At 38.8% G+C, this 15,546-nt stretch overlaps 1 protein-coding gene across 2 annotated transcripts; it reads right to left on the reverse strand.

The window, feature by feature from the left end:
• Positions 1 to 1,610: 1,610 nt before the first annotated feature.
• LOC120538995 (nuclear factor 7, brain-like) lies at positions 1,611 to 15,528 on the reverse strand. Of its 2 annotated transcripts, none has more exons than XM_039768656.1 (6): positions 14,965 to 15,528; positions 13,729 to 13,824; positions 12,845 to 13,063; positions 7,959 to 7,987; positions 5,968 to 6,083; positions 1,611 to 2,950 (listed from the first exon to the last, which is right to left on the reverse strand). In XM_039768656.1, exons 1-6 carry the CDS (start codon positions 15,433 to 15,435, stop codon positions 2,403 to 2,405), a joined length of 1,479 nt encoding a protein of 492 aa, XP_039624590.1. In that variant the 5' UTR covers positions 15,436 to 15,528; the 3' UTR covers positions 1,611 to 2,402. The 2 variants fall into 2 exon arrangements, with proteins under 2 accessions (XP_039624590.1, XP_039624591.1); XM_039768657.1 differs by lacking the exon at positions 1,611 to 2,950 and adding an exon at positions 5,659 to 5,825.
• Between the last annotated feature and the right edge of the window lie 18 nt (positions 15,529 to 15,546).

Raw genomic sequence — 15,546 nt, forward strand, 5'->3', positions numbered from 1 at the left:
TTATAAATGAGGCTGGATGTCACAAAGGCTGTTCAGTCACGATCCCCACAAAGCCTGACAGAGCTTAAGCAGTTTTATAATGAACAACGGGGAAAATGGCAGAAGTGCAATGCTGATACAGAGAGACCTGTGCACAAAGACTCAAGGTTTGAATGGGTGCCAAACATGCATCTACTTAATACTGACTTCATTTTTTGTGTGTGTTTTATATTTGTAATTAATTTAGGTTACTTTGTAGAGATCGGTTTTTCACTTTGACATTAAAACATTTTTTTTTTGTTGTGATCAGTGTAAACAAAACCAAATTAAAGCCACTGTGTGTGTGTGAAATGTGAAAACTTCTCCTTGGAACTCTGGGCTCAAGTGCCCTGCAACTCTAATCTGGATTAAGTGGATATGAAGATGTCGTGCATGTTTGCCTCCAAGAATAACCCGCATCTTCATGTGATTGACAAGAGAGCTCAAGTCCTGTTAAGTGCACTTTTACTCATTCACATGTGAATCTAAAAAATGGTCAACCATCAGCCGGTTATCAACAAGGAAGAAAGTCACTAGACTTGTTTTTGATAAAGTTTTTCCCTAAAAATAAAAAAAAAAATGAATGGCAGATTTTTTAAAAATGGATTCAACAATGCTCCATGTAGCTTGACATAAAGCAAATACTTTGTTTCATTATCATTGCAATATAAGCCAAAAACACTGCAAGAATGCCTGTTGTAATCAACTTCTAATGCACTGCTCTTGCCTGAACATACCCGTTTTGTGCAAAACTAAATGCACTGTGATGATCAGAGCTACAAACAGAAAAAAAAGAAACACAAAATTCTGTTCTCAATTATAATTCTGTTATTTACAAACTGGGCACAATCCACGAAAACTGGTCATCATTCTCTTATCATACCATGGTTTGAGCTTGGCCATATTTCACTGCCCTTACAAATACCTTAAAGCGCCCATCAGGACTTCTATGGAGAAATCCCAGCAGTTACAAGCGTTAGAAGAGATTTTTTTCCACTAGCTTTTAGATACTTCTTTACACCTGCACCTGACTGCTCACATTATGATTTCAATCTTTCTTTAGGATTTCTATTCTCAACCACTCTTTTAAAAAACTAATTAACTCTTGCCTCTTTATTGACAGATTTGTTCATTACAGACAGAAGGAGCAAGGCTTTTAAATCAGAATCAAAAGAACTGAAGATCGGATCCACGTTCAGGGGATTTCTTTTATAAAAAAAAAAAATAACTGGTATGAGGCCAGTGAATAATGTACATGGGTATAAATACTGTATCAAACAACCAACACCATCTTGTAGCCCAAGGCCAATAATAAAAGGAAATCCAGCAATTCATACATTTGTAACCAGCTATACGCTTATTATCACAAGGTGAACAGTTCCACACGAGAAAAACTGGGTGCTGGATGGAGAGATTATGCTTTGTGTGGCGTTTTAATATAAAAACAGCCACACTGACTCATCTGATTGCATTTACAGCTGCCATTCAACCCCTATTGCATATCATTTGTGATACAGGCAGAAGATAAGATTACCCAGAAGAAACACTTGGAGAATATGCAAGAAGTAATGAAAAACTAAAAAGACCACAGAAAGAGGCAGACACTTTCAATCAATAGACACATCTGAAAGCAAGCTGAAGCGTACTCTCTCTTTAAAGCCAAAAGGAGTGTAACAGGGCTGAGAAGAAAACTATTTTCACATTTTTAAGCATTACCTTTCCTGTCAAATAGAGGAATTGACAATTCTAGTCAAAATTTCTGTTCCTTTCCAAAATTCACGTGATACAGTGCAACTGACATGTATTAATAATACATACACCCATTGGAAAAAGGATGTGTACCCTTGCAACAGGGGAAAAAGAGAGGAGTTCTTAGTTTGAGGAGAAAAAAAAAATATTTCTTACATACTTAACATTGTTCTTTTCCAACAATTTTCAAAGTTAACTGCTAATTAGCTTAGAGCTGCTGCTGGAAGAACATATAAAAGACATGACAGCCCCAACTACAGAAAAGCAAACAAGTACTTCGTATTTGGTCCCCTAAAACTTCACACTTAGACCTTAACAGTAAATTAAATACACTCACCAAGATTACAAAATCTTACTTTTCCCTTATCTGTTTAATGAATAACATAAAGCTTCTTAGTGTTTAGGACTTCATGTCTTGATTTTCATTCCGAATGTGTTATTATTCCACTCACAAATTCAACTTTCTTCGTAACTGCACAGCACATTACATGTTAATCCTTAAACAGACCACTGGATCTTGTGGCGTCCACCCACTCATTTACTGCATTGTGAGTACAGTTGAAGTAAATTAATTATTCTTAATTATGTGAAACAATTCTGTAAGTGAGCAATCCAAGAAATTAACAGGCATGAAATTACAACTGAACGTGGTGCAATGACAAACAACCCGATTTCACGGATAAACCAGTTTTAGCTATTCCAAGACTAAAATACGGAAATACCTTTCTTGGCAATTCATCAAGGATTGTGTGAATATGAGACATATCATCTGCGTTGTAGAATGACACTTGTCCAGCATTCTTGTCCAGATAGACACCGATTACCCTAGGTGAATTAACAACTGGAGCAACAACAAATGGTGCCTCTGAGATACAGAATTTTCCATCTTCAATCCACATGGCCCAAAACTCATTTTTGGCTGTTAAAGAAATGTTACCCTTTCTGTTTACAGATTCTCCAGCAATTCCTAATGCCCACCCTCTTTCTTTTGGAACTAACACTTCCCAGTAATGTTTTCCACTACTAAATCCTTGAGAAGAAAGCAAGTCTAGGCAAGGGTAAAAACATTTTGGTCTGTCTGGAGAAGTAACATCCTTTGAGTAGTCTTGAACTGATGTGTAGTCAGAAGTAAGCTCTAGGGAGGGATGTGCCGACTCTGGATCAAGGGTGAGTTTCGTAGGACCTGGCAAGATAAAATGTTGAAGCTACACTTAAAAATTAAATTAAAAGTGATTTTATTTGAATAATGTATCAACAACTTTAAAAATATTTGCATTTAAAATAAGACAGCTGCATGCATACTTCTAGTTTTTGCATTTAGTTTAGGTCAAGACAACTTGGCATTGTGGCCTTCCAGTAAGATTAAAGGAATACTCCTGCCCAAAAATGATATTTTTTTATATATTACTTACACCATATAGTGTGTAGTGACAATGGACATAAGGTTTACGGTAAAATGGGTGATCAACAGTGGATAACAGCAAGCAATATCAAAAACATCAATGACAAAATCTCACGTCACACTATGCTAGCACATCTAGATACTTTCATATTATAGGTCGTTTTATCTCAATAGTATGCATTGGTAAAGAAATATGTTTTTTTTAGGATAGTTTCATCAATTTGGTGGTCTGGCAACACAAGTAAAAATGACATTTTATTCAAGATGGCAACAGTTAACTTAGGAAAAAAGCCATACACCTGGTTGCTGAATTAACCCTGTTTAATAGAAAACCCACAAACATCAGGCATTATCTATACTGTAATGCAATACTCTGTCTCACTAATGTCTCACTTCTGACAAATTTTTTTCTTTGATCACTAACAGGAGAAAATTACATGGCAAGAAAATATTCCCATATCTGCCACAATTACATTTTCTGGTTCTCATGGTTTCCAGATACAATTGTTACTTCCATCGTGTACTGTACAATGTGTTCCCACCATTTTTCTTGATTCTTCAATTACTTAGTTATTGAAGGAGACCTCTAATACCCCATCTGCACATAGCTGTACAAGACTGACTGACCAGATATTGCTTAGATATATTGGAGCAAAAGAGGAGGAAACTGACAAAATTGGGTGTGTGCTTTAGGGCTGCAACTACCAATTACTTTGATAATAGATTAATCTGGTGATTATTTTGACAATTAATCAATTAGTTGGATTATAAAAAATTAATTTGAAGTTAAAAACAAAGTGTATGTAAATAAACATTTTCAGATAAGTATTTTTGACGAAATACTTGTAGTTATTTTAAACACAGTATAGGTTTTTATACAGCAGTTATGTAATAATACAATGATAATAAATAGAAATAAAACATTTAGTAGCACTTCTAGATGTGCAATGAACAGGCTCACACAAGACTTACTTAAAAACACAACTGTTTTCAATAAATTAACTAAACGGGCAATTTCCTTATGTATTAAGAATCAAACTAAATCCACACATCAAAACATGTAATTTAAGCAATTTTTCCAGTTTCTGTGAAAATAGAAGGGTTACTGGCAAAGCATCAAGTAAAGAAACCACCACAATACCACAGAAGAATCTGATGCACCATCATAATTTAAGTTTGTAGTAATGTTTGAAATTAGCTGTGATATGTTGGGGAGATGTCCAGACCATTTTCTATTTGCAGCAAAGCAAGTGACTTCATTAGTGTGAAACTAAATAACAAGTTGATTTTATTTTAACTCAAAGTTCATATCTTTTTGCACTACTTTCATCTTGTTTGTGTTTGGAAACCTTTAACCACTTCAGATTCTTTGGCACATCTGCTTGCTGCTAACACGGCTGTCGCAGCCTGTTGCGTGTCATTTGATGTGGGGAGTGTGCGGTTTGATTTTCATGTTTTAAAGCTGTGAGATCCGGCCACAAAATCTATTTTACTGGCTACAATAGGCTTGCTGTAGCAGTACTTGCAGATTTACTGCATCTTCCTTCAGATTGTATAAAATCCAATTAAAGTCCAATTGTCAACTAGTCTGGAACTTTTGCTTTTCCACCCAGCTCCTATATTTTTACTCGAAATGAATGATAAGCCTGTCAGTCGTGGTTGATATGCTGTCGTATTCACACTCGCTGAGATTTTGATTTCTTTTACACACGAGATTGGGAAAAAAAAATGTATGCTTGGACAGGGACTTCAGTTTCTTCGCAACCTTTTTTTGTAAACACACACATACTAACGTTACACGTGTTTGCCAGCATGTAATACAGCACTCAAATTTAGCAAACTGACCACGTCAAAAAAAAAAAAAGTAAAAATATGGCAAGTGAAAATCTGAACATTCACTAGCTAGTGGCTAATGACACATATGTGCTTGTGTGTTATTTGCATAATACGGGGCTCAACTATGACTCAAATTATGTGTCTCACACTCACACTTCATCTTTCGTTGCATCACCAAAGTGAAACTGACCAATCACGGGGACTGGGAACACAGAATTTAGCATTTTATTATATAGTAGGTAGATTTTAAATTACCGCTAACTGGACACAGTCCGGGCGGCACGGTGGAGCAGTGGGTAGCGCTGCTGCCTCGCAGTTAGGAGATCCGGGTTCACTTCCCAGGTCCTCCCTGCGTGGAGCTTGCATGTTCTCCCCGTGTCTGCGTGGGTTTCCTCCAGGTACTCCGGTTTCCTCCCACAGTCCAAAGACATGCGGGTTTGGTGCATTGGTGATTCTAAATTGTCCCTAGGGATTGTTTCCTGCCTTGCGCCCTGTGTTGGCTGGGATTGGCTCCAGCAGACCCCCGTGACCCTGTGGTTAGGATATAGCCGGATGGATGGATGGACACAGACCTGCTATTATTTTTGCAAAAACCTGAATCACACTTAAAAAACAAAACAGCTTAGTCTTAATCTCTTTAAATGGTAGCGCTTTAATTTAAGTGTCATTTTTAAAAGTACATTCAAGGAACTTTTCTAGCCAAAAACCTTTGTCAATTAGAAGTGCATTTTAACATAACTACAAATGACATGGGCAAGTTTGTCTTCTGTGTTATTAAGGCTTCCTTTGCTAGTTTACTGTAAGATGCACTTTGTTCATCCTGTGAAGAATAACATAAGATCAAAGTCAAGATCACCTAAAATGATAATACAGATACAACCTTAAGAAGCATTGTTTTGAAACTGGACACTGCACTTTAAAATACCTTAAAAGCTAAAAACACATTGATACACTTTACATACCAATCTGCACTATATTCAACATTCTTTTCCATGTTCTGTACTGTACAGGACCTCTATGAACCCCATGGGCCAAGTCATAACTCATTGCGTCAGGCATTTCCACTTTTTCCATTGACCTAAACAAAGAAGTATCCAATGAGAACAATTAGTTAATTGTTGGAAATGTATTCAATAATTTAGAATTAAAGACAGCAAGTACTCCAAAAATTAAAACAAATGAATAAGCACAGAAAAATGGAGCACCAAGTCACTGTCACATCATTTAACAAACTGAACATGGATATGGAAAGTATTAACAAAGAAGAAAATTAAAATCAATGGTGAATGCACACATTTTCAACTGGGCTATGGATTAATGAGCAGAAATGGGAAAAGTAGATGCAGATGAAAAAATGTCAAGATATAGTGGGAGTGGAAATTCAGGAAAAAACTCAGTATAAAACTTTACAGTTGGCTCAATCTCTTTACAGTTTCACATTTTGTTGTTTTGCAGCCTGAAATGAAAACACACACAAAAATATTTCGGCTGCTGTATTTAGTTAATACAACTTATAACAGCCAAGTGAAAGAGATAATAGCAATAGTTCAGAAAAATTAAATTAATTTAAAAAAAAACAGAATCACTGAGATGGTTAAAGGATCCACATGTCAGTACTTTGTGGAACCACCTTTTGCTTCGATTACAGCTGTGAGTCCGTTGGGATTCTTCTTTACCAGCTTTGCACATCTAGACCGTGCAGTATTTGCCCATTCTTCTTTACAGAACTCAGTCAAGTTGGATGGTGACAGTTGGCATATTGAAATCATCAAGGCATTTTTCAGGTTTTCAATAGGGTTTAAGTCTGAGATCTGACTAGTTCACGGAAGAACATTCACCTTTTTCTCCTTCAGCCATTGTGTGGTCAACTTTGCTGTGTGCTTTGGTTCATTGTAATGTTGGAAGGTGAACCTTCTTCCCACTGACAAATTTCTGGCAGAGGGTAGCAGGTTTTCCTCAAGAATCTGACTGTATTTTGCCCTATGCATTTTTCCCTTCTGTCTTGAAAAGTGCCCCAGTCCCTGCTGCAGAAAAACATTCCCACAACAGGATGTTACCAGCTCCATGCTTTACTGTAGGGTATGGTGCTTTTTGGATGGTTAGTTGTATTGTACTGCCAGATATACCATGTGGCATTGAGGCCAAATAATTTAATTTTGGTCTCATCTGACCATAACATCTTTTTCCATTTGGCCTCAGAATCTTCAAGGTGTGTTTTGGCAAAGCACAATCGAGACTTAATATGGTCTTTCTTGAGGAGTCGCCTTTATCCTTGCAGTTGTCCCATACAAGCCACACTTTTGCACTGCTTGATTATAGACTTTATTGTGTTCCTAGGAATTAATGAAGCCTTTGGAATATTTTTATACCCATCTCCTGACTTATGCCTGTCCACAACTTTCAGTTGCTTTCAGTTGTCCTTCCAAACACTGGGATGCTCCAGTGATAACTGTTTTTATGCTGAACTAATCAGAATGATTACAATTGATCACTGGTGGAAGCCAATCAGCTTGCTGTGCAATGGAGAAGGTGATTAGTTACACCTGATTGGGTTTAAAAGTATTTTAGGGGGATTTTTAAAGCACCAGTAATTCTGTTTTTTTTATTTTTTCCAGAACTGTTGCTGTTCTATCTTTCACTTGGTTGTTATAAGCTGCCTTGAGTAAATACAGCTGAAGAAATATTTGTGTGTGTATGTGTCTTCATTCCAGGCTACAAAACAACAAAATGTGATTATTTTGCGGTGGGTGGTGATTCTTCTCTATACACACTGGAAGGAATTTGGTATTAAGCCAATTGATACATGAAATTGTGCTCCGTTTTACTTAAAATTACATTTTAAATTAAAAGTAGTAACAGGTATATAATGAAGCAGGTATCTGTATTGTGGAAGGAGTCATAGGGTTATATTAAAAAAAGACAAAATATTATAATATTAAAAAGGGGTGATTACCTTTTACTAGTTTTGGACTTCTGCAAATTCTAAAATAAAAAAGAAACAAAAATAAGATATTGGTTTGAATAAATAACAAGAACTAAATAATAAATACTGACTCGAATAAATACCAAGAACTAAAAAGATACTGTTGCAAGTAAGGTTGGGCGGTATCCATATTTTGATACCGTCAAACCTCCTCCCTATTTTACCTCGGTATTCGGTATTACCGTGAATAATAAAAATATTGTGACGTAAGGCTCAGACAGCATCACCAAACTGTTGGCTTGTGTCTAAACTGTTCAGAAACTGAATATCAAACACTAACACTGAAACAAAAACAAAATAACATGCAGAACAATATTAACAACTTTTATTAGCAACAAATAGTTTATAAAAAGTGCAAATACAACAGTCAAACAGAATTAAATTAACATAAACATCCAGAACAGTTTTCGCGCTGAGACACTAACACAAATCAATTAAATTAAATTACACCGCCTGAACAACTTTTAATAACAAAGAAGAGCAGCTTATAAAAAAGTGCAAATAGACCCACAACAGTCAACCAGAGTTGAATTAACATAAACATCATCCATATTATAAAAAGTATTGCAAAGCAATAGTCCTAAACAAAAACTTCTTTCCAGTCTTCTTTCCAATATTGTTTTTAACGTAAACCAAATAAAAATACCTGAATCAATTAAATAAATAAAAATAAACACAGTGTGAATAGGAACGAATGGCAGGTGGTATCACTCTAGTCAAGATTTTTCGCTAGAAAAACCAGCATGTTTACTTTGTCCGGCTTTAACAGGGCACGTTGTGGACCGACAACTTTACCTGCAGTGCTGAAAACCCGCTCCGATGGTGTGCTTGTGGCACAGACGCACAGGTACTTTCGTGCCACTCGCAACATCTGGGGAAAACGCCCGGCAGCATTTTTCCACCAAAGAAGTGGGTCCTCGTCTCCTTGAGTAACTGGCTCCAAACAGTAGGCTGTTATTTCAGCTCCGACTCGGTCCTCTACGGTGCCGATGCCGATGGGACCTGCCATTGCATCAGATTTTTTTTGCAGCATACTTCCCAGAGTCATCTTTTTTCGTGAGGGTGCAGGTTGCGCCTCTCCTTCTTCCACTCTGATGGCCACTGGACCTGCTGCCTCTAAGCTCACGATCTCAGCCTGTAATTCAGCCTTGGTCTCAGCCAATGCGTTGTCATCCATCTCATATCCTCCACGGTAACGAGGGTCGAGGAAAGTGCATTTTCGCAATATTTTGCTCACTGAATTGGATTCATACTTGGCCTCCAGCTTTGTTAGAATTCCAGTTTTGATTGACTTTGTTAGCTGGAGGTCATTTTCTGACGCAGCCAACACATTGTCCCTGAAGAGCTGTAGTATGGGGAGGATACAGGAACTGGTCACATAATTTTCTCCTGACAAAATATCAGTGAAGTCACCGACTGGCTTCAGTATTTCGTGAACAGCTTTCAAGATGTCCATGTCCTGCCAGGTCAGGGACAGGCTGCTCCTTTTGTCATCAGACAGGACGTGTCTAATCGCTTGGGCCTGCTCGAGGATGTGCTCCACCATTGCCAGTTTGGAGCTCCAGCGAGTTGCGCAGTCCTGCCGACGGATGGATGGATGAATTAATTAATGAATGATGAATAAACGATTAAATGAATGAATAGGCCTAAATAAACAAATGAATGAATAAATAGGCATAAATAAACGAATGAATGAATGAATAAATAGGCCTAAATAAACGAATGAATGCATAAATAAATATGTCCATTAATGTATATTATTCCATTTGGTCAAATTTGCATGCACATTTATTTTAGGCTAAATAAGTACCTTATGTGCATCAAGCCTGCATTTATTTGATAAAAAATACAGGAAAAAAATTACAATTTAAAAAATGGTTTTCTATTTTAATATAGCCTACTTTTCAATATAATTTATTTATGTGATGCAAAGCATTTATATGCCCCTTTTTTATATTTGAGCTCCTGCCCCGGAGGAATTCTCTGCACATTTTATGCTTACCGTTATGAGACTATGTTTTGGGAGACCCAAGTCCACTTGCTTCTTGTGGAGTTCATGCTTACGTTGGCAGCTGTGTGAAAAGGCCCCAACAATATTACGGCATAGTCCGAGGGCTCGCTCGGTTTTTTGCCTCTGGTCATGCAATCCATTTGTGACAGCCAAGTTTAGATTGTGACCGAAGCAGTATAGCCACGGCCAATGCAGGGACCTGACTGCGGCATGAATGTTGGCAGCGTTGTCAGTGGTTATGGCTGAAAGTTTTCTCTCGTCAAGTTGCCATTCCTGAAGTGCAGCTCTGAGCGCAGCAGCAAGATTGTCCGCTGTATGACTCTCAGGAAAATATATAGTTTGGAGGCATTTGGATTCAAGTTTCCAGTCAGGTGTAATAGTATGGACAGTCAGAGACATATATGGTGTCATGTTAACTGACGACCACATGTCAGTTGTTAAGGAATAACTGTCTGCCGCTGACAGCAGCACTTGAACATTGTCTCTAACTTTACTATATAAATGTGGGATGGCTGTTTGTGAGAAATATTTCCGTCCAGGCAGCTCGTACTGGGCATCTAGGACCTTTATCATGTCCGTAAAGGACTTTTTTCCCCACTGTGTGGAGAGAGACCATTTCCTTCACCAAGTATTTTGTCACTGCATCAGTACAGGTTTTCCAACAGACACTGTCCCTTTTGTACTTTTGTTGCTTTCCCGAAGGCCCCCATTATCGTCGGCTGCATACTGGCGGTGGACCTAGATGTTGTTGGTCCTGCATCGGGAGGCGTTGAAACTGTTGCACTGAGTGAACTCGGGTCCATCCTCGCAGCAGTGACTGGATGGTGGTTTCGTATATGCGACCTTAGGTTCGAGGTATTTCCATCTCTCACGGTCACCTTTTTGTTGCACAATTTGCAAATTGCCTTGTCCGTATTTACCGCCTCTCCCTTCTCGTTCGGTCGAAACCCGAAATACTGCCAAACTGCAGAAGTTGTGTTCTTTTTCGAGACCAGGTCACTTAGGTGGGGAAAGATGGCGAGTCGCGCACTCTCTCTTTCTCCTCCACGCTGTCACGTGATGACAACCACGCATACGCATTTTTAGGCATTAAATAAATTATACTTAATATTTAATCCTTGTCTCCTATATAAGTGCATTGTTTTTATGACGGTATAACAGTATTGAAACTGATACCGTTGCTATTTTTAGATCCCGCGGGATACCATTTTACCGTATTACCGCCCAAGCCTAGTTGCAAGGGTACGTTTCTGAGTGTCTAGGCTTGCAAGTCTCCTGAATAAAAAACAAAATCCAGACCTTTAATGACCTCAGGCACAACCATCAGCATTGTGTCTGTCTGCAAGGAGAATGTCAACCTTGTCGAGAAGTTTACTTACCTTGGCAAAAATATCCAGGACTCTGGTGACTATTCCTATGAAGTCAGTAGACAGATTGGGAGAGCATGGGGAGGTCATGAGGTCACTGGAAAGGGGTGTGCTGTGCTCCAGATATCTATGCAAAAGGACAAACGTCCAAGTCTTCAGAGTCCTGCTGCTTCCTGTTTTTCTATATGGTTGCAAGATATGGACGCTATCCAGTGACCTGAGACAAAGACTGGACTCCTTTGGTACTGTGGCAAAACGACCATTTGGTGCGATTCCACAAGAGTGATCCAGCTCACACGATCCTCATTGTTCAGGACCCAAGTGGCTGACCACGTAACACCTGGCTGAGGCAAATAGAGGGTCATTTCCGGAGGGTGGGACTGGGCCACATGTCTGCCAGAGGGGTTGCCAACCAGGACCCTGAGCTGATTCATCGTGTGGTGGGTGTGGCAACGTGCAGCTACCAGTGCATGCTCCCCAACCTGACCTGTACATTTTAAAAAGTACAAGAGCACATAAAGTCTCTTGACTCAACACTCCATAGTAACAGATTACTTTTTAATCTTAAAGGTATACTTTACCCCAAAAATTATATATATTTTTGTAAATATTGTTTATCCCATGTGGTTATGTCAAGTCTACCAGTCGTATACTGAAAACATTCAAAATGCATTCCATTTTTGCTAAATATGGTTAACACTAGAATTACCAGAGCCTACGAAAAAACTCGTAGATCCGTCCCTCCTTAAATCGCTTCTCACCTCTCCATCAGTGTCTTTTGTCCTTTAAATGTGTTAAGCAGCAAACAGCAAGCGGTCTGCTATTACATGCCCCCACCCCGCACAGTTTTCTCAGCTCAAGTCTGTTTACCTGCGTGTCGGCTCCTTGGAGTTGTATAGAGTGAGAAGTAAAGCAAAAATCACACCTTTTATAAATACCATATCGTTATTTGGAACACATGTATTTAATGTGTGGTCCGTGTCTACAGCGTGTAAACACATCGTTAAAAAAGAAACGTTTTTTTTTCTTGTCTGAGAAAACTGTGCGGGGTGGGGGGGATGTGATAGCAGACTGTTTGCTGTTTATCAACACATTTAAAGGACAAAAAGATGCTGATGGAGAGGTGAAAAGCGATTTAAGGTGTGACAGATCTACAAGTTTTTTCGTAAGCTCTGGTAATTCTAGTGTTAAATGATTCTTACATACAACTGGAAGATTTAAAGTGGATTATGTGACACAACTAACACAAGATTTTTTCATGGACGTTTTAATATTGTCTATTGTTGTTCACCATTAGTCACCACTTGCATCCATTAAAGCATAAACTTTGTTAGCTCCATTCCGCATAAAAAACATGAGATTACATTTTTTTTTTCTCAGCCATCACTACAAACCACATGGAGTAAGGGACATTTAAAAACATTTTTGGGTGGAGTACTCCTTTAAGAAAGGTGTTAAATCAGAATGTTCCACTTAACTGTTATCCAGTCATCGTCTTCCTTTTTGAGAAACTCCAGCTCCGCTTCCAAAAGGTTTTTTTCTTGGGTGATCAGTTGCAGTTGCGCCTCCAAACTTTTTATGGCCCACTTTCCTTCCTCTTTAAGTTCTGAAATTGCTTCCTTCTCCTCTTTGTAGAGATACTGGTGCATCTGGTCAAACTGTGACCTGATCTCATATGTCAAGAAATGAAGCTGCATCTGAAATAAAAACAAGTGCATCTCTGCTTTAAAACAAAGTGACAGAATAATAGTATGTTCAACATGGAGAACAGGCAGTTCTTTATATAAAATTTAAAAAAAAAAAAAGAAAAACTATTTTGTTGCAGTCTCTCTTTCAAAATATAATTTATACTTCAATCAAATGGGCAGGACTAAGTCAATAACTGAAGAATATGCAAACTCCACACTTACACAATGACTAGTGTGGAAGTGAAATCCAGGCTGTTACAGTTGTACTATCAGAAGAATATTAACATAACCCAACATTCTCAAGTCTGCTCACCCAATGTGGTGCAAAACATCCTGTGCGTAAGAAACCAACCCGGGACAGGGCACTAGTCCATCACATGGACCAATCAGGCACACACCCATGTTCACACAGGGTCAATTAAGAGTTGCCAGTTATCCAACAAGCTTATTTTTGAAACATGGGAGAAAAAGCAGAGTATTAAGAACTAAAAATTACATTCTTTAAAAGCTATGCGGTGCTGCATGGGATTAAAAAGAAGTCTCCATCTTGTCTATGACCATAGATATGTTAATTTTACAACTTTAAATTTAATATCAAATTTATTTTCATGTTAAACAGTTCAAAAATATTACATTTCTAAAACTTTTTGCAGGAGACGCTTCATTATACCTACCTTCACCTCCGAGATTTGATTTTTCTGTTCTCTCCAGGAACTGTTCACTTTGATCAGGTAATCCTCAATCTTCTGAATATCTTGGGATTTCTTCTTCTGTAATCACACAATCATTAAAAATACAATAAAAATTACTGCTGGTATTTCAGATGCAGACTTGCCCACCACCCATCAATCCATAAATTGAATCAGTTAACTCAGTTCAGGGCTGCAGAGAATGGAGTCTATCCTGGCAGCAGAGAATGGAGTCTATCCTGGCAGCAGAGAGTGGAGCCTATCCTCGCAAGGAACACTTCTTCACACACCCAAACTCAATTTACAGTCACTAATCAATCTAACCTGCACATCCCTTGGATGTTTCTTAAATAAGTCTGTTACATCTTCACATGAACAACACAGATGGAAACTGGTTAGGGGTAAATTACGCATAAACGCTGGGAAGTTACTCTTCACAGAAAGAACTTGACCATGTGGAACAGGTTACCAAGTAATGTGGTTGACAGTAAGATTTTAGGGACATTTAAAACTTGACTTGATGTTATTTTGGAGGAATTAAGTGGATAGGAGTGGGGATTTTTCTAATGATTGGCAATTATTCAAGCATTGTCATCAAAAGAAGAAAAACCATTTTATTAAATGTGAATACTTCTAGCTTGTAAACCTTTACAAAAAGTTGTCAGTTCACCAGCTTGTGCAAACATAACCCTTTCTGGGATGCCCTTGCTCACATCTGTACACATCACCTTCTTCCTGCCAATAGGCTGTGATGTCGCCAAGGCATTCAGTAGGAATGGAGTACCATCCAACAACTTCAGTCTCAGCGAGACTCTTTGGGTCCATGCACCAGAGGTGTCAAGAAAGGGTGGCTGCAAGAGGCGGTGATACAAGATACCGAAGGACTGCAAGGTACATACCGTTAGTTTACTGGAGTTTTTCTTGAGTTGTTTTACCGTTTTGTTTTTCTAATGGGAGAACTTGACAATATGCTGACTAAACGAGCTTGATGGACTGTGTGGTCACCTCTCATTTGCCGGACTTCATACATTACTCTTATTTGTGTATTGTTATTCAGCAAACGAAGATTGAAATTTCTTTCCAATATGCCTGAAGAAAGGGCCCGAGTTGCCTCGAAAGCTTGCATATTGTAATCTTTTAGTTAGACAATAAAAAGTGTCGTTTTGATTGACTTCTCACTACATTTGAATGTTGGCAAAATTAAACAAGGCACTGTTTTACCTGATACTGTTCCTCCGCCTCCTCAATGGGTTTTAACTGGTGGTCCTTGTGAGCCTTAGACAAGCCGCATATCAGACAGATTGCCGTCTGGTCATCTTCACAGAAGAGTTTCAGCGTCTCCTTGTGCTTCAGGCACACTGACGCCGTATTCCTGCACATTCGATCCCCTCTGCCGCCATCTAACGCCTTGCTCCTTTCGTCCTCTTGCAGCTTCAGGTCTTTGTAAGTAGAAACAATGCTAGCTAACAGACGATTCGGCCGTAGCCTTTCTCGCTCACATTGCTGTCGACAATCCGGGCAAGTAATCCATCCCGTTGGACCGTCCGACAGCTGCTGGATGCACAACAGGCAGTAGTTATGATCACACGGCAAGCAGGTGGGGTCACAGAAGAGCTCAAAGCAAATGCTGCAGCTAAGCTCCCTGTCTAGACTTTCTCCGCAGCTACTGACACTGTCACGCCTACAGGCCATATTTTTCCTCTTTTGGATTTATTGGTTTAAAACTAAAGTTCACTTTCGGTTTCTTTAGCACTTCGAAGATGGGCGGAACTAAAAGAGCTGATCGGGGCGGAGCAAAGCTGC

Source organism: Polypterus senegalus, chromosome 11, assembly GCF_016835505.1.
Source record: "Polypterus senegalus isolate Bchr_013 chromosome 11, ASM1683550v1, whole genome shotgun sequence".
Taxonomy (NCBI): Eukaryota; Metazoa; Chordata; class Cladistia; order Polypteriformes; family Polypteridae; genus Polypterus; species Polypterus senegalus.